The sequence below is a fragment of the Lytechinus variegatus genome, chromosome 18 (assembly GCF_018143015.1).
Source record: "Lytechinus variegatus isolate NC3 chromosome 18, Lvar_3.0, whole genome shotgun sequence".
NCBI lineage: Eukaryota > Metazoa > Echinodermata > Echinoidea > Temnopleuroida > Toxopneustidae > Lytechinus > Lytechinus variegatus.
In genome coordinates this window covers 995,129-1,014,982 of record NC_054757.1, presented here as the reverse complement: position 1 = coordinate 1,014,982, position 19,854 = coordinate 995,129, and the positions used below count along the sequence as shown (strand labels likewise).

General features: G+C 38.4%; 1 protein-coding gene across 2 annotated transcripts in view; it reads left to right on the top strand.

The window, feature by feature from the left end:
- Window positions 1–2,004: 2,004 nt before the first annotated feature.
- Window positions 2,005–19,854, top strand: part of LOC121431705 (DNA-binding protein SMUBP-2-like) — a 40,006-nt gene continuing 22,156 nt past the window's right edge. Inside the window, exons 1-8 of one of the 2 annotated variants that reach the window (XM_041629359.1) lie at window positions 2,005–2,289; window positions 5,296–5,375; window positions 5,967–6,139; window positions 6,961–7,159; window positions 7,508–7,623; window positions 7,993–8,162; window positions 15,367–15,570; window positions 18,658–18,882. In XM_041629359.1, the coding sequence (XP_041485293.1) occupies window positions 5,296–5,375; window positions 5,967–6,139; window positions 6,961–7,159; window positions 7,508–7,623; window positions 7,993–8,162; window positions 15,367–15,570; window positions 18,658–18,882 (1,167 nt within the window). In that variant the 5' untranslated portion in view covers window positions 2,005–2,289. Of the gene's footprint in view, window positions 2,290–2,586; window positions 2,750–5,295; window positions 5,376–5,966; window positions 6,140–6,960; window positions 7,160–7,507; window positions 7,624–7,992; window positions 8,163–15,366; window positions 15,571–18,657; window positions 18,883–19,854 lie in introns of those variants that run through there. The other variant, XM_041629360.1, reaches the window with a different exon arrangement.

Sequence of the window (19,854 nt, the reverse complement as noted above, 5' to 3'; positions counted from 1 at the left end):
CTTTGAGGTTGTAAACCAAGCTGCAATTCACCCATTACTATCAACTGCATGTGGCATGGCGTAGCCTGGAGGCGTCTGGGGAGTAAAAAACATTTACTTCGCGGGCTTACTCTCCAATGACGAAGTAAATGTTTTTTACTCCCCAGACGCCTCCAGGCCCACTCCAGGCTAGCATGACGCACACTCATATCGCATCCTTTCCTAAGTTAGTAGTCAATTGATTAGGTATTCCATCACTATTCAGATAGCCATTACCATGCACAATGTGTGCAATTTTATCATACACGCAAGTGTATAACAAGAGAAATCACAATACCCGGATGAGTGTATTCGCATATCAAATAAGCAAAATCACCAGCGACAGCATGTACAATGGGTGATTTCAAGTACGGTGTTCGGTGTTGGTGTTAAAAGAGCGTAAAAAGTCTGCTGAACCGAGCTCCAACACCGAGCTGAGTTCAGAAGAACGATACCGGTTGCGTTTATCGATAGCACATGACGTCATGCCTCTGCGCTGCTAAATCATCTCAACTTCACGCGAGAAGTCTCAACGACGAAAATGAAATCGGAGAGATATGCATTAAATTCTCATCATACAGAATACCAATGCATTTAATTAATTCAAGAATCCAAAAGAGTGAACATTATTCTTCATCAAAATATATAAAGCTCAAATAATTTGAACTCATTTTAATTGTACTAAAAGCTAATTTTACGGGGATGTTTCATCATGTTCATCGTGTTCGCCACCTGTTCACGAGCTTGAGATTGCCAACACCAACACCGAACTTGAAATCATGATTTTTCCAATCCCTGGACCACATTGGTATAGTGAGTGATTGTATTACCGACCGGCCTTGTATTACCGAACGCGCGCATCATAGAAATCATGATTTTTCCAATCCCTGGACCTCATTGGTATAGTGAGTGATTGTATTACCGACCGGCCTTGTATTACCGAACGCGCGCATCATATGCGTCAGAAAATAATCAAATACGCACTAAACATTTGCAACTTCCTTCCAAAGGGAACTTAGATAGAAAAATGATAAAAAATTATCAAAAACACAATTTCAAAGTCTTTATATCCTCAAAACAATAAAATATGGTCAAAATAGCTCATGAGCGACTTTGTTGTTTTCCCAACTTTTCCCATAGAAAACACACGTTCGGTAATACGATACCTTTTCAAGTGACCAAAATATTTCACGTGCGAAGAGGGGTCCGATTGGAAGCTGATGTCGTAAAAATGAAAAAAAATTTCTGCATAATTATATTTTGTAGGTATTTGTGTATTTATGGTGAAAGTTTAGTGAATTTTATTGGAATAATGTGTTTGATATGATCAAATTCATGAAAAGTGTTCGGTAATACGATCCACTACCATACTAGGAGTGGATTTCAACACCTTACCGGTAAGTTGAAATCACCCAATGAACACTCATCCAATGAACAAGGTTATAATATAACCTTGTTCTCCGTTATATCTCCATGTGTAACAAAATAAAGGTGGCAATGTTTGGCTTATTTTCTCTTTTTCTTTGGGGTAAATGCTTGATTTTTTTACACTGACAGTTTCCATTAGACCTGTTAATTCATACCGCTTGGCTCTTATTTAAATTTGATTCTTTATATCATTTTTTCTTAATTAAAAATAGAGATCAAAAAATGAAAATTTTCTTGCCATATTACTTTCCACCAATAGAGGGCGTACACAAAAATATGCCCAAAATTCAAGTTTTTGAGCGCTCTGGTGAATACAAAAATTATTCCCACATTACTAATGATAAATAAATTAAAACTATATGGAAATTAGTAATTTTGGTCACAAAAGTGATATTTTAATGATTTTTTAAAGTGTGTGCTCTATACAGCATTGGCATACCATAGTCCTACGTTAGATTCTCCACAGGCCAGATGGTAGCAGTGCCAATGGCAATGAACTTGTGGCAGTTGTGCAACTGCCACTGCAACTGCAAGGTTAAAGTTAAGCCCTGTGAAGTTTTATAAAAATCATTTAATAAATCCTTGCAAAACATAATTGTGACAATTTACCCAGACCAACTGTACGATACGCCTTCAAAGATCTAACTGAGTAACTCTAGTATTTTCATCAACTCGATAGCGAAATACGGAGTCAGACAGGTGCACGTTAAAACCGGTACCGGTATGCCACAACAAAATTTTCAATAGGTGGGACACACAACAAGAATTCTTCATTAATTGCATGCAGCTGCGAGCTCTCCGACAGTGCAGTGGCAGTGGCACCTTACCCTAATTTAGGTCACAGTAAGTTATAAATCCGTATTCAATACTTTTTATTTTAATGTGTCAAGCCATTGCTCTCACTAATACATTAATATACCGGTAGAGACAATTAATTTAGTTAGTGTTTACCTGAATCAGTGAGCAGCTGAGGCCACTCGGGACATCAACATTCGATTTCGATTCCGGGAATGGGGGCTGCTACTGCTAGCTAGCTAGCCGGCCGGCGCCTAGCTTTAGGCTATCGATTATCGCTAGGCCCTGCTGCTTCTCGAGCTCCGGGCTCCGCTCCGCGATCCGCCGGCCGCTGCGGTCGGTTTCGCTGTGTGGCGCAATAATCAATATACATGAGTGCATTGTTTGCATGATTTTCTATCAAAAAGTAAGGGTAAATTATTGCAAAGACCACACTAGACAGCTGGTAGCCGTCTGTTTCGAGGAGTTGTAATTTCTCTTCGTACTTTGGTCTCTGACTCTGTGTTTGGTGAGTGACTGAAGCCAACGGAGTTTTTTCTTCAGCTGAACTTTTTTGTATTTATATGAGAGTTCAGCTGAACTTCCTGAACAACCAACAATAAACATAACTTAACAACATGATTGAGAGAGAGACCAAAGCTTTTGGTCTAAGACCGTCGACCACACCACCATTACAGCCTGGCAAAGCTAATATCGTACTTCAGCAATATTATTCAATTTCAAGTTGAATGCTAAGAAATAAAACGGAACAAATTACAAAAACATGAAAAATGTAGACATTTTGATGCAAACAAATAATGTACACCGGCTGACTTTGAATTGAAGACAAAAACAAAGTTCAAGCTAATTTCCCCACCAAAAATTGTTCACAAATATGGCAAGTCTCTCTGTCACATTTTGACTGTCGAGGTCAATAAACTATATAATGTGCCCACCGCTATTCCAAATAGATTAGTCTAGCGATCGGAATGGCTGTATAATTATATTAATTCGGCTTCAATCTCAACGTCATCTTTGGAGTCCTCCGACATCGCTTTGCATGGTCTCGGCTGCACCGTAATTTCGATATAGACTGAACTGAAATTAGTGACCAGATCATGCGAACAAACTGCCGGCATATGCCTGCAGGCAAATCTTTTTGGCCACTAAGTAATTCAGTCCATATCAACATTATGCCAAAGCGATGTCTGGCAGGATAGATCAATACAAAAGAAGTTGTGATCTAAGCCAAAATACAGCCATTCCCAACTCCGATATTTAGAAAAGCAGTGGGTATATTTACCTTGAACATGTTGAAATGTGATTGGAGGACTTGCTGTGACTATGATCAATTCAAGTCCACCCCAGAAAAATGTTGATTTGAATAAATAGAGAAAAATCAAAGTAGCGTAATGCTGAACATTTCATTAAAATCGGATATGAAATAAGAAAGTTACATGACGTTTTAAAGTTTTGCCTAATTTTCACAAAACAGTGATATGCATAATTCAGTGACATGCAAATGAGACAGTCGATGATGTCCTTCACTCACTATTTCTTTTGCTTTTTTATTGTTTGAATTAACCATTTTTTTTGCTTTTTTACAGATTTTGACAATAAGGAGCAACTTGACTGAATCAAATGGTATTAAACAATGCTAACTTCACACTTCAGGGAGAAGTCAATCGTTTCTTATGACATTGAGGAGAAAATTTGAATATTACATATTTCCTATAATAAAATACAGAAGAAATAGTGAATGTATGACGCCATCAGTCTCCTCATTCGCATACTGGCCAGGATGTGCATATAACTGTTTTGTGAAATTAAGTAAATAAAAATTTTGAAATGTCATAACTTTCTGATTGTACATCCGATTTTGATGAAATTTCTAGTGTTATGCTTGTTGCACTTTTTTTTTCAAATCAAATTTTTGCTGTGGTGGACTTGTCCTGGAACAGTTTCTGGTGGGGAAAATTTGCTTGAAGTATGCCTTTGCAAAATTGCATGCCAACATTTTCATCTAGTTTCAACTTTGGAGTTACTGGTATTGATTTGTTAAAAACAGTCAGACCAAGTAGTGAAATATGACAATACTCTACAAGAGGGATATACTCTAATGGAAGAAGAAATCAAAGGGCATGATATCCTTGCTTTTGGGAAAACAAAGACATTAAACGACAAGTCCACCCCAACAAAAAATTGATTGTAATAAAAAGAGAAAAGTCCAACAAACATAACACTGAAAATTTCATCAAAATCGGATGTAAAATAAGAAAGTAATGATATTTGAAATTTTGCTTGATTTCACAAAACAGTTATATGCACATCCTTTTTATTGTATGAAATATTCTAATTTTCTCCTGATGGTCAAGTGAAACAATGATTTATTTCCCCCTGAACATGTTGAATAAGCATTGTTCAACACTACATGGTTTCAGTCAAGTCGGTTCTCAAATCTGTAAAAAAAAAATAAATATTCTATTATTCAAACAATAAAAAACAAAAGGAACAGTGAGTGAGAGACATCATCGACTCTTCATTTGCATGTCACCGAGTTGTGCAATATCAATGTATTGTGAAAAATAGTCAAAATTTAAAATGTCATAACTTTCTTATTTTACGTCCGATTTTGATGAAATTTTCAGCTTTACACTAGTTTGATTTTTCTCTATTTATTCAAATCAACATTTTTCTGGGGTAGATTTGACCTTTAACAGTTAATGTTATAAATGTTATGAAAGTTAATCTGTGTTTAATGGTAAAAGATATTGTAAATAGATCTATTTGAATTTTGTTTTCAACACACTGGAATACTTGTCTGACTCAAGACCAAAAGATGAAATTTCAACTTCAATACATTTTCTTATAATTTCATGACTCTGAATTTGAAGGTTAATGGAGATCTAGAGTCTATTTTTTTTTCATCTTTGGGAAAATGTTGGGCTAGATACGAAGAAGTTTGCTTGGACCAACCTTGTATTCATACAGCCTAGATGGGGAAATGCTGAATAGATATATATTTTTCAAACTAAAGTTTCTTTTCTTCCTTTTGTTTGACCTTGTGATATGTAGATGTCTTTGATAGGGGAGTTTGTGAGAAAGCATCTGGACTTACTGGACATAGAAAGACAGGCAGAGATAGAGCAGACAAGGTAATCATGTGATGATGCAGAGACTGTTCCAGATCATGATCACGGTCTTTAACCCTGTCACCTTTTGGCATTGTTTTTTTTTTTTGGGGGGGAAGGTATTAAAGGGTATTCATACCATCAAGCCTCATATTATGCAGCAGACTCTATTGGAGACTCTTGCTCATCCCCTCTAATGTCTTTCTCACCCATGTATCACAGCCTAATGTTATACACAATGCCTCTGCATGATCTCGTGCCCAGTGATGAAAATCTAAATGCATAGCATATGTTAGGACATGGCAAGATTTGAGACTGGGGGGGTACAAACAAACCACAACAACAGAAATTATTCATTGGATGGAGTAAAAAAAAAAGGAGAGAAGAAGGAATATAGAATGGAAAAGAAGGGATTGAAATAGGATGAAGGAGGGGAGGAGAATGATGATGATGAATAGGAGGAGAATGAAGGAGAAAAAGATGGAGTAAGAAGGGATGAAGGAGAAGAAAAAGAATGAGTAGACGTGGGGGTGCCGGGTGGGATGGGAGATGTCCATATATTGTAATTATATTGGATCTTCATCCTTAACATTGAAAAAATTTATTGCATTTTAGTGATCTACTAGGTAAGCTCTCTGTACGTGAGCTTGAAAGACGAGGAGTCTGCCTTCTGAAACTCAGATGTGCCAGTCAAGCTACAGGACTCTATGGAAGGACAGTCTTGACCTTTGAACCCTTGAGGTCACAGGGTCAAGATGGCAAACTTCCAGCTCATAACTTTGGACCAGGTATGGAGGATCAAAGTATTTTCGTAAATCCCTTGCAGATATTTCATAATTTTCTGTGTTGACCTTATGATATTGATATTAGGTCAATTTTTACATCAGCATAGTACCAAAATGAAATTAAGCTGGTCCTGTAATGAGTCTCTGTACTGTTGATTTTTTGACCTTGAGCATGTACCATAAAGCTTATCATAACTGATCATAAGGCTGATTTCTATGATTGATCATATACAGTATTCATGAAAATTAATAATTGCGATCAGCCCCTGCTAAGCCTTATGGTATGGGGCCAAGGATTACTTTTGTGAACTCAGACAAAGTTTTGAAGCTATAGAAGAAAGCCAAATTGTGCTTCCAACATCATCAACAAACTTGAAATCACCCATTGCCCTTTCAACACACACAATAGACCTTTTTTGATGTTGATTCCCGTCTGAAAAATGACAAACAGGGTTCCCATGTGATCGCCCATATGTATTAAGACCCTTCAACTATTCTGAATTTGGAGAAGAGAATCTGAACTTTTACCATTTGATAGAGCTTTTATTTAATAAGGTTTTCCTATATAGATGAAGTATTACTGTGCTTTTCTATGGGAATTGAAATTCCTATCTTTTTGAGCAAAATCATCCCTTTTCAATCAGAAAGATAGGGAGGACTCTGGCCAATCATAAACAAAGAATATGCAAAGAATTTATGATATCTAACTCTTAAAGCATAATTTATCAATAGTTGAAAAGATTTTCATGGTTGAAATGAGATATGAGCAGAGTTTCCTATATATGATTATATTTTTATTTCCTCTCCCTTTCCTTTTTCATTAGGTGATATAGCAGGAGTGAGCTTCTCCAACAGTGACACCACCTCTGCATCTTTGCTTGCTTCTGGAATTGTGTCAAAGGTCACTGGATCCAGTGTCTCTGTTGCATTTGAAGAGAATGTGGAGGGGATATCACGCGGTCATGACGACACATTCAAACTCACCAAGCTAGCGAACGATGTCACATATAGAAGACTTAAAAAGTGAGCGAATGACTGTTTCCTTCAACATCGGTTTGCATCCAACTTTGCCCTGTTGGAGAAAAGTTACTATTATAGTTACCATGGTAACAATGCTCAACAGCCAATCAAAATCAAGGATTCCTTGGAAGTTATAATTGGAAAGCAAATTACCATCATGGTAACATTTATGCAACAGTACAGCTTGGGGATATTTTCTTTGTGGAAAATTGAAAATATTTTTGGTTTCACATTGATAAAAATTGGGGTCCATTTCATAGAGTCTCAACTATTGTAACTGTGATTATTGTAACTTCCATAGAAACCTTGATTGTAATTTTTATGCCTCCACTTTGTCTCCTCTTTTTGCAGAGCTCTTCATGAATTAGAGGAGTACCGTACTGGACCTGCTGTTCGATTGATTGAAGTCTTGTTTGGAGAGAGTGATCTAGGATCACCAATCAGGCTTCCAGCTAGTAGTGATAATGGTAATATAATCTGGTACTCTCCACTTCTCTTCCAAAATATTTTGCAACTTAAAGGAGAATCCAGCCTTGGTTAAAAAGTTATAAGTATGAAAAAAAATAAGAATATGATGTTAAAAAGTTTGATCAGAGCATTCTTGTAACCTAAATTATCATCAATTAATACATACTGTTAATGATGGAGTTATATTTGTGCTTATGACTACCCCAAATTTTATAATGAGCACTTCTGAAAAGTATGGCCAAATAGTGCTGGTTGTGAATTTCATTGGCGCAGTCAAAGGCACACTACAGTAGCTAACTGCACATTCTACCATTTTAAGAAGAACTGTCCCAACCTTTATGCCTAATGTTCTCTTCAATAAATTTTAGAATCTGGGAGTGTGGAATTCTTTAACAGCAATCTGAATGATAGCCAAAGAGATGCCGTGACCTTTGCCCTATGTCAGCGAGAGGTTGCTGTGATTCATGGCCCACCCGGTACAGGCAAGACCACCACAGTGGTTGAAGTTATCCAACAAGCAGTGAAGCAAAATATGAAGGTAGGTTGATTTGTACTTTTATCTCTCTTCTCTCTCTCTCTGCGCCCCAACCCAGAAACATCCTTCATCCATTCTCCTCTCTCTCTAATCCCCAACTCAAAACATCCCCTTTTCCATTATAATCTCTCTATCCCTTACCCCAAACTGGATGTTCTTCAATTATTATCTCTCCCTCTAATCCCCAAGCACCCTTCATCCATTCTCCTCTCTCTCTAATCCCCAACTCAAAACATCCTTTTTCCATTATAATCTCTCTATCCCTTATCCCAAACTGGATGTTCTTCAATTATTATCTCTCTCTAATCCCCATGCACCCTTCATCCATTCTCCTCTCTAATCCCCAACTCAAAACATCCCTTTTCCATTATAATCTCTCTATCCCTTATCCCAAACTGGATGTTCTTCAGTTATTATCTCTCTCTCTAATCCCCATGCACCCTTCATCCATTCTCCTCTCTCTCTAATCCCCAACTCAAAACATCCCTTTTTCCATTATAATCTCTCTATCCCTTACCCCAAACTGGATGTTCTTCAGTTATTATCTCTCCCTCTAATCCCCAAACACCCTTCATTCTCCTCTCTCTCTAATTCCCAACTCAAAACATCCCTTTTTCCATTATAATCTCTCTATCCTTACCCTAACCTGGATGTTCTTCATTCATTATCTCTCTCTCTAATCCCCATGCACCCTTCATCCATTCTTCTCTCTCTCTAATCCCCAACTCAAAACATCCCTTTTTCCATTATAATCTCTCTATCCCTTACCCCAAACTGGATGTTCTTCAGTTATTATCTCTCTCTAATCCCTCATCCATTCTCCTCTCTAATCCCCAACTCAAAACATCCCTTTTTCCATTATAATCTCTCTATCCCTTACCCCAAACTGGATGTTCTTCAGTTATTATCTCTCCCTCTAATCCCCAAACACCCTTCATCCATTCTCCTCTCTCTCTAATCCCCAACTCAAAACATCCCTTTTTCCATTATAATCTCTCTATCCCTTACCCCAAACTGGATGTTCTTCAGTTATTATCTCTCCCTCTAATCCCCAAACACCCTTCATTCTCCTCTCTCTCTAATTCCCAACTCAAAACATCCCTTTTTCCATTATAATCTCTCTATCCTTACCCTAACCTGGATGTTCTTCATTCATTATCTCTCTCTCTAATCCCCATGCACACTTCATCCATTCTTCTCTCTCTCTAATCCCCAACTCAAAACATCCCTTTTCCATTATAATCTCTCTATCCCTTATCCCAAACTGGATGTTCTTCAATTATTATCTCTCTCTCTAATCCCCATGCACCCTTCATCCATTCTCCTCTCTCTAATCCCCAACTCAAAACATCCCTTTTCCATTATAATCTCTCTATCCCTTACCCCAAACTGGATGTTCTTCAATTATTATCTCTCCCTCTAATCCCCAAACACCCTTCATTCTCCTCTCCCTAATCCCAAACTCAAAACATCCCTCTTTCCATTATAATCTCTCTATCCCTTACCCCAAACTGGATGTTCTTCAATTATTATCTCTCCCTCTAATCCCCATGCACCCACATCCATTCTCCTCTCTCTCTAATCCCCAACTCAAAACATCCCTTTTCCATTATAATCTCTCTATCCCTTATCCCAAACTGGATGCTCTTCAGTTATTATCTCTCTCTAATCCCTCATCCATTCTCCTCTCTCTCTAATCCCCAACTCAAAACATCCCTTTTTCCATTATAATCTCTCTATCCCTTATCCCAAACTGGATGTTCTTCAGTTATTATCTCTCTCTAATCCCTCATCCATTCTCCTCTCTCTCTAATCCCCAACTCAAAACATCCTTTTTCCGTTATAATCTCTCTATCCCTTACCCCAAACTGGATGTTCTTCAATTATTATCTCTCCCTCTAATCCCCAAACACCCTTCATTCTCCTCTCTCTAATCCCCAACTCAAAACATCCCTTTTTCCATTATAATCTTTCTAATCCCCAACCCCAATAGTCCTTCTTCCCCTCTCTCTAATCCCTAATACCCTCATGTCCAATCTGATTTCTTTCTGATCCCTAACAAATTCTCTTCCATTCTCTCTCATCTGGACAAAATCATTATTATGGTTGTTAGTTCTGGTTAGTAGCTGCTCCTAACTGTACCCCCTTTCTTGAATTCTCTCTCTCTGTAATCCCGAACCCCTCCATAATCCCTTCTTCTGTTCTTATATGTATCTCTCTAACCCCAAACATTCCTCTTTCCATTCTCTGTCTGATTCCTAATCCCAAATACCATCTCTTCCATTATCTCTTTCTAATCTCATTATCCCTTGCTAATCCCATACCCCAAAGTAGATGTTCTTCCATTCCATTTCAAAATACCCTTCTTCCAGTCTTTATTTCTCAAATCCCCAACCCTTAACATACCTTTCTCCATTCTCTCCCCTATTTCCCAACACCTTTCTGTTTTTCCTCCCTCTGCTGCTTTTGGAAATCACCATCTCTTCCATTCTTTTCTTTCTAATCCCGAACCACAAACACCCCTCTTCCCTTCTCATCACTCTAATTCTCAAACAAAAACATCCAATAATCACCACCTTGTAATTCCCTACCCCAAACATCCTTTCTTACATTCTTTCTTTCTAATCCCCAACCCCAAACATCCAATAATCACCACCTTGTAATCCCCTACCCCAATCATCCTTTCTTACATACTTTCTTTCTAATCCCCAACCCCAAACATCCAATAATCCCCACCTTGTAATTACCTACCCCAATCATCCTTTCTTACATACTTTCTTTCTAATCCCCAATCCCAAACATCCAATAATCACCACCTTGTAATCCCCTACCCCAAACATCCTTTCTTACATACTTTCTTTCTAATCCCCAACCCCAAACATCCAATAATCACCACCTTGTAATTACCTACCCCAATCATCCTTTCTTACATACTTTCTTTCTAATCCCCAACCCCAAACATCCAATAATCACCACCTTGTAATCCCCTACCCCAAACATCCTTTCTTACATACTTTCTTTCTAATCCCCAACCCCAAACATCCAATAATCACCACCTTGTAATCCCCTACCCCAAACATCCTTTCTTACATACTTTCTTTCTAATCCCCAACCCCAAACATCCAATAATCACCACCTTGTAATCCCCTACCCCAAACATCCTTTCTTACATACTTTCTTTCTAATCCCCAACCCCAAACATCCAATAATCACCACCTTGTAATCCCCTACCCCAATCATCCTTTCTTACATACTTTCTTTCTGATCCCCAACCCCAAACATCGAATAATCACCACCTTGTAATTACCTACCCCAATCATCCTTTCTTACATACTTTCTTTCTGATCCCCAATCCCAAACATCCAATAATCACCACCTTGTAATTACCTACCCCAATCATCCTTTCTTACATACTTTTTTCTAATCCCCAATCCCAAACATCCAATAATCACCACCTTGTAATCCCCTACCCCAATCATCCTTTCTTACATACTTTCTTTCTAATCCCCAATCCCAAACATCCAATAATCACCACCTTGTAATCCCCTACCCCAATCATCCTTTCTTACATACTTTCTTTCTAATCCCCAATCCCAAACATCCAATAATCACCACCTTGTAATCCCCTACCCCAATCATCCTTTCTTACATTCTTTCTTTCTGATCCCCAACCCCAAACATCCAATAATCACCACCTTGTAATCCCCTACCCCAAACATCCTTTCTTACATACTTTCTTTCTAATCCCCAATCCCAAACATCCAATAATCACCACCTTGTAATCCCCTACCCCAATCATCCTTTCTTACATTCTTTCTTTCTGATCCCCAACCCCAAACATCCAATAATCACCACCTTGTAATCCCCTACCCCAAACATCCTTTCTTACATACTTTCTTTCTAATCCCCAATCCCAAACATCCAATAATCACCACCTTGTAATTACCTACCCCAAACATCCTTTCTTATATACTTTCTTTCTAATCCCAACCCCAAACATCCAATAATCACCACCTTGTAATTACCTACCCCAAACATCCTTTCTTACATACTTTCTTTCTGATCCCCAACCCCAAACATCCAATAATCACCACCTTGTAATTACCTACCCCAAACATCCTTTCTTACATTCTTTCTTTCTGATCCCCAACCCCAAACATCCAATAATCACCACCTTGTAATCCCCTACCCCAAACATCATTTCTTACATACTTTCTTTCTAATCCCCAACCCCAAACATCCAATAATCACCACCTTGTAATCCCCTACCCCAAACATCCTTTCTTACATACTTTCTTTCTAATCCCCAACCCCAAACATCCAATAATCACCACCTTGTAATTACCTACCCCAAACATCCTTTCTTATATACTTTCTTTCTGATCCCCAACCCCAAACATCCAATAATCACCACCTTGTAATTACCTACCCCAAACATCCTTTCTTACATACTTTCTTTCTGATCCCCAACCCCAAACATCCAATAATCACCACCTTGTAATCCCCTACCCCAAACATCCTTTCTTACATACTTTCTTTCTAATCCCCAACCCCAAACATCCAATAATCACCACCTTGTAATCCCCTACCCCAAACATCCTTTCTTACATACTTTCTTTCTAATCCCCAACCCCAAACATCCAATAATCACCACCTTGTAATTACCTACCCCAAACATCCTTTCTTACATTCTTTCTTTCTGATCCCCAACCCCAAACATCCAATAATCACCACCTTGTAATCCCCTACCCCAAACATCCTTTCTTACATACTTTCTTTCTGATCCCCAACCCCAAACATCCAATAATCACCACCTTGTAATCCCCTACCCCAAACATCCTTTCTTACATACTTTCTTTCTAATCCCCAACCCCAAACATCCAATAATCACCACCTTGTAATTACCTACCCCAAACATCCTTTCTTACATACTTTCTTTCTGATCCCCAACCCCAAACATCCAATAATCACCACCTTGTAATTACCTACCCCAAACATCCTTTCTTACATTCTTTCTTTCTGATCCCCAACCCCAAACATCCAATAATCACCACCTTGTAATCCCCTACCCCAAACATCCTTTCTTACATACTTTCTTTCTAATCCCCAACCCCAAACATCCAATAATCACCACCTTGTAATCCCCTACCCCAAACATCCTTTCTTACATACTTTCTTTCTAATCCCCAACCCCAAACATCCAATAATCACCACCTTGTAATCCCCTACCCCAAACATCCTTTCTTACATACTTTCTTTCTAATCCCCAACCCCAAACATCCAATAATCACCACCTTGTAATCCCCTACCCCAAACATCCTTTCTTACATACTTTCTTTCTAATCCCCAACCCCAAACATCCAATAATCACCACCTTGTAATTACCTACCCCAAACATCCTTTCTTACATTCTTTCTTTCTGATCCCCAACCCCAAACATCCAATAATCACCACCTTGTAATCCCCTACCCCAAACATCCTTTCTTACATACTTTCTTTCTGATCCCCAACCCCAAACATCCAATAATCACCACCTTGTAATCCCCTACCCCAAACATCCTTTCTTACATACTTTCTTTCTAATCCCCAACCCCAAACATCCAATAATCACCACCTTGTAATTACCTACCCCAAACATCCTTTCTTACATACTTTCTTTCTGATCCCCAACCCCAAACATCCAATAATCACCACCTTGTAATTACCTACCCCAAACATCCTTTCTTACATTCTTTCTTTCTGATCCCCAACCCCAAACATCCAATAATCACCACCTTGTAATCCCCTACCCCAAACATCCTTTCTTACATACTTTCTTTCTAATCCCCAACCCCAAACATCCAATAATCACCACCTTGTAATCCCCTACCCCAAACATCCTTTCTTACATACTTTCTTTCTAATCCCCAACCCCAAACATCCAATAATCACCACCTTGTAATCCCCTACCCCAAACATCCTTTCTTACATACTTTCTTTCTAATCCCCAACCCCAAACATCCAATAATCACCACCTTGTAATCCCCTACCCCAAACATCCTTTCTTACATACTTTCTTTCTGATCCCCAATCCCAAACATCCAATAATCACCACCTTGTAATCCCCTACCCCAAACATCCTTTCTTACATACTTTCTTTCTGATCCCCAACCCCAAACATCCAATAATCACCACCTTGTAATTACCTACCCCAATCATCCTTTCTTACATACTTTCTTTCTAATCCCCAACCCCAAACATCCAATAATCACCACCTTGTAATCCCCTACCCCAAACATCCTTTCTTACATTCTTTCTAATCTATAATCACCACTCTGTAATCCCCTTCCCCCAAACATCCTTTCTTACATTCTTTCTAATCTATAATCACCACTCTGTAACCCCCTTCCCCCAAACATCCTTACATTCTTTCTTTCTAATCCCCAATCCCAAACATCCAATAATCACCACCTTGTAATCCCCTACCCCAATCATCCTTTCTTACATACTTTCTTTCTAATCCCCAATCCCAAACATCCAATAATCACCACCTTGTAATCCCCTACCCCAATCATCCTTTCTTACATACTTTCTTTCTGATCTCCAATCCCAAACATCCAATAATCACCACCTTGTAATCCCCTACCCCAATCATCCTTTCTTACATACTTTCTTTCTGATCCCCAACCCCAAACATCCAATAATCACCACCTTGTAATCCCCTACCCCAAACATCCTTTCTTACATACTTTCTTTCTGATCCCCAACCCCAAACATCCAATAATCACCACCTTGTAATCCCCTACCCCAAACGTCCTTTCTTACGTTCTTTCTTTCTGATCCCCAACCCCAAACATCCAATAATCACCACCTTGTAATCCCCTACCCCAATCATCCTTTCTTACATTCTTTCTTTCTCTCTTTCTTTCCGTCCGTCCGTCCTTCCTTCCTTCCTTCTAATCCCCAATCCCAAACATCCAATAATCACCACTCTGTAACCCCCAAACCACAAACATCACATCTTCCATTCTTATCATTGTCTAATCCCTAATTCAAAATATCCTCTCATCCATATTGATATCTCTCAAAACCTCAACCTCAAACATCCCTTCTTCCATTCTCTCTCTCCCTCTCTGTTATCCCTATAAAACCCATACACCCCTTAAGTTCCATTCTGTCTAATTCTCAACCCTATTACATTCTCACTCCAATCCTCTCTCTCTCCTAGATTCTCGCCTGTGCTCCATCTAACGTTGCAGTGGACAACCTCTTAGAACGTTTGTCCTCAAATCCTTCATGCTCTATGGTCCGTCTTGGTCATCCTGCTCGGTTACTTCCAAGCATTCAGAGGTTCTCATTAGATGCAATCCTTGCTTCCAGCGATGGAGCAGCTATCGTCAGAGACATCCGGAGAGAACTAGACTCTACACTGGTAAGTCAGAGGCCCTTATGATTTTTATAGATGATTTGGTAGCTGCTTTGGTCACTGCCAAGCTGGGATGTAGCCAAGACCAATATTTCCAAGTCAAGAGACTGCTAGAGAATCCTCTCTTAGGCTATGTGTACATGATTTGGATCAAGACCAAGGCCGCTAAAATCTGTCTTAAAGGCTAGCCTCGACTGCATTCCTTCAACCAAGTATCCAAAGATTCTCATTGGATACTATCCTCATTTCTCATTTGATGCTATCCTCACCTCTCATTGGATGCTATCCTCGCTTCTCATTTGATGCTATCCTCGCTTCTCATTGGATGCTGTCCTCGCTTCTCATTTGATGCTATCCTCGCTTCTCATTGGATGCTATCCTCGCTTCTCATTGGATGCTATCCTCACTTCTCATTGGATGCTATCCTCGCTTCTCATTGGATACTATCTTCACTTCTCATTTGATGCTATCCTCGCTTCTCATTGGATGCTATCCTAGCATCCAGTGATGGAGCAACTATCGTCAGAGACATTTGGAGAGAACAACATGTACATGTATCTACCACTGTCAGATCTTGGGACTGAAATTCCCAGTCTGGTAATAGATTTGGTTCTGCTTGAAACGAAAGTAGTTACCACTTGCAATAATCACACAATCATTCAATATCTATATGTAACATAAATTTAATTCAGAGCGACCAGCTCTATAAATGTACATATAGTTAAAGAAATTGAATATTCAGAATTAAATCATGAATCACATGCATATCAACATAACATCAAACTGTATTTAGCAGTTAACATCAGCATGAATTAACCTATACTGTATATGTTGCAATATGTATCTAATGAGAGTGAATTATTTATATTTAATCAAGGCCTAATAATTTGGCATCCAAACGTGACAATATTTTTGGTTATTAATTCCACCAATTAAGTTTCATCAAAAGAGGGTTTATACTTGGATGAATACCTACACTGGACCGTAGTATATCTAATCTGGTTATAATTTATATAGTTCAGAATAAGGACCCCTTCGACATCGTCAATGACTATCGTTGGTCCGATGAATATAGTCGTCTAAGAGCGAGCTGCGGTGGCTTCGACGACGCGAAGTAAAGCGAGCGAACTCTCGACGAAAAGCCAGTCCAGATTCGCGGACGAAATGATGAGGGCTGAGAGCCACAGTACGAAGATTGCTACGATGAATCACAAGTCACGAACTCTGAGTTCAAGGATGAAGTACGAGCCCAGCTCGTCCCTAAAGAGAGTAAATAAATAACCATCTAATAGACAAGGTCCAGTAATAACACTATAACTCTTCACAAGTCAGTTACGATATACTAGCTTGAATTCACTGAGCTACTTACGGAAAGTAATGTAAAACAAAACTACGGTATCTTTTATCCCGAAATAGCAAAAGGAAATCTCTCTTCTCATAGAAGTATAACTTCTCAGTTCAATGAATATTTACATCAACTATATCATATACAACATCAATACACTGATCCTGGCTATTACTCTTGTTCAGTTCACAAGCCATATATCACATAACTATCAGTTTAAAATATATGGGAATCGTCATTGTCATTGAGCGTATAAACCAACAATTCTTCCATAATAAAATGTCTACTTTAATAACATTTAATTACTTCATCTTTATATCATTACTTCATGTTTAGTTGGTTTCTCCTTGGTTTGATTTCACAAAGTTTTCATTTATGAAATATGATTTACTATACAATACAACAAAGCATTTAATATTCTTTGCACTTTAGTGTTCAATACTCCAACATTAATCATAAGCAAAATAATTACTGAATTTCTGTTTTCTTTGAAAACACTAAGTTTTGCTTTTAATTACAATAATTAATTATACCAATAAAATAGTGAACTGACAGTTCTTTGGAACAGTCGTGCCTGGTGAGATGAGGGCAGATGTGGTGGCTTTACCTGGCCTGTGCTGCCTGGATCCAGCCTGCCAACGATGGGGATTAAGACTCAGCTGTGCCTGCACTACACAGCCTGCAACATTCACCCAAAGTAATGGCCTACGAGAACCACACCCTCACACTCCGAGTTAAGACCAAATGTGGAAGGGTCTTCCTCTCCCGAGAATCAAACGATTTCTGATTTGCTTTTACTCAAACACCACTCCATCTTGACTCTCACAAAGACAAAGTCATTAACATTCTCAATATTCCTCTGCTTTACTCTTCCACGCTGAACATATCCAATTAAGACTACTTAACTATCCAAGCTTTAATTTCACCTATTCAAAACTCCCATCTCAAACATTCTCAACAGTCTTTTCCTCTCATACATAAAAACAAACATCTATAGAATTTTAGAGCCCCATTGAACTTAACTAAATATATCAAGTTAAATGACCCAATGCTCATGACCTAAGATTGTCAAGAAGTCAAAGTAAAATTCTAATCCTTACACCCCAGCGGGTTTGATCACTTACTTAAAGATACAGTTGATTGACTCTGGGACTATGACAAGAGTCAACCACCCAAATTCCTTTTATTATATACAAGCTGAATGGTTACTAGGGGTTAACACTAAATAGACTTACAGTCGCATTGTGACAACCACCATGGTAAGTCGAAGGCCCTTCTGATGGTTTATATCAAGGATTTGGTAGCCTACAGAACATGTCATGAAACATGCTACGATCTCTGGGAAATCCCTGCATCTGATGTGCAGAGACCTACTACAGTGAGAATCTCTGACAAATCTCTACCAAATCTCTACATTAAATGCTCTTTTGAAGTATCTGGAGTTCAACTCCAACTACAGTACTTACATCCTTTGGGCAAGGCATTAATCTGCATTTGCCACTTTCCAGTGAAGTGAAGTAATGTATAACAGATATGAAAGGATTCGTTGATTGCTTAAGTGGAAGCTGGAAGCATGGTTTTGATTACTGAAATAATCTAAATTGCCATATGACAAGGGGTACCATGATTAGAGCAATGCACATAGATAGGTGGGTAATGGGTTTAGGGTATTTGACAAACCTTATAGATTCCTTTATGCATAATCTACGTCATCTCCAACAGACTTGTTTGCTACAATTATTTTTCAGAGTCAAATCCGGAAGACAAAAGACAAAGATGAGAAGCACCGTTTGAAAGACGAGATGAAATATCTTCGACAGGATTTAAAATCCAGAGAGCAGAAAGCCATCCAAGATATCCTGATGGCTGCTGATATCGTCTTGGCAACTAACACCAGTGCTTCCACCAAAGGACCCCTGAGGGCGCTACAACAAGGACATTTTGACTTGGTTGTCATTGATGAATGTGCTCAGGTAGGTTTTATTGTTAACGCAACATTTGGTCGTGTCAGTGCTAAAACGCCCTTATGCGTGCTGCTAGGGATTTTTTTTGCATGCTTGCGATGTGCGAAATTGTGGTGTTAATGGCGTTCTTGCACTCACATGACGACTTGCTCTTGTGAGAGATACTCCTGCGCTAAATTCTCTTCAGATATAAGGTGACGGTTAAGGTTGTAGTAGGTTTGTGTTCAGAATCGTGTGAAGATAATGATTCAGGGCATTGTGAAGCTCAAGTTCATGTCTGGCTCAATTTCATAAGACTTAACTGGACTAATATTGTCTTTGAAATGATGCTTGAAAATATGCGATATAGACTTTTGAAAAAAGATGAGAGTATTATCCATTTTGTTAAAAAGAAATCTCTAAAGACGCGCCAGCGTACAGGGCAAGCATATTTTAAGTCAATAAATTGACGCAATCTCAACCCTTTGCCACACCTCCTGCTGGAATGTATTTCAATTGGTTGAGTGACATGAGAGAACTGTAAAAGCATGTTTATAATTGGATATTGATTAAAAAGTAGGTGTGTCTTACAGAGATAAAATGAAGTTAAAATTGTTTGCAGAATACTAATTTTAAGGGTATTTTATCTCCTTGATTTTAACAGAGATAAAATATTTTATTTTATCTGAGATAAAATGGATCTCAGTATACCACCCATGGAACCTAATATTCATGGATATTTTCATATAGTTTTACATTTTTTGTATGGTAATGATAATAGGATAGCAGTATTGAATGTTTTTTTTTTAATTTTCTTAAATCTTAATAATGATTGTTCATACTTTATGATTAAATGCTAGACCAAGGGTATTCTAAAAAAATGAAAATTTAAAGCCTTTTCACAAAGATTTATGTGTGACTTGAAGTCATGCATAGTGCTGACATGCATGTGATATTTACCATGTAATTTGAATGATAAATGTACGTTAGTGTTTGTCCCGT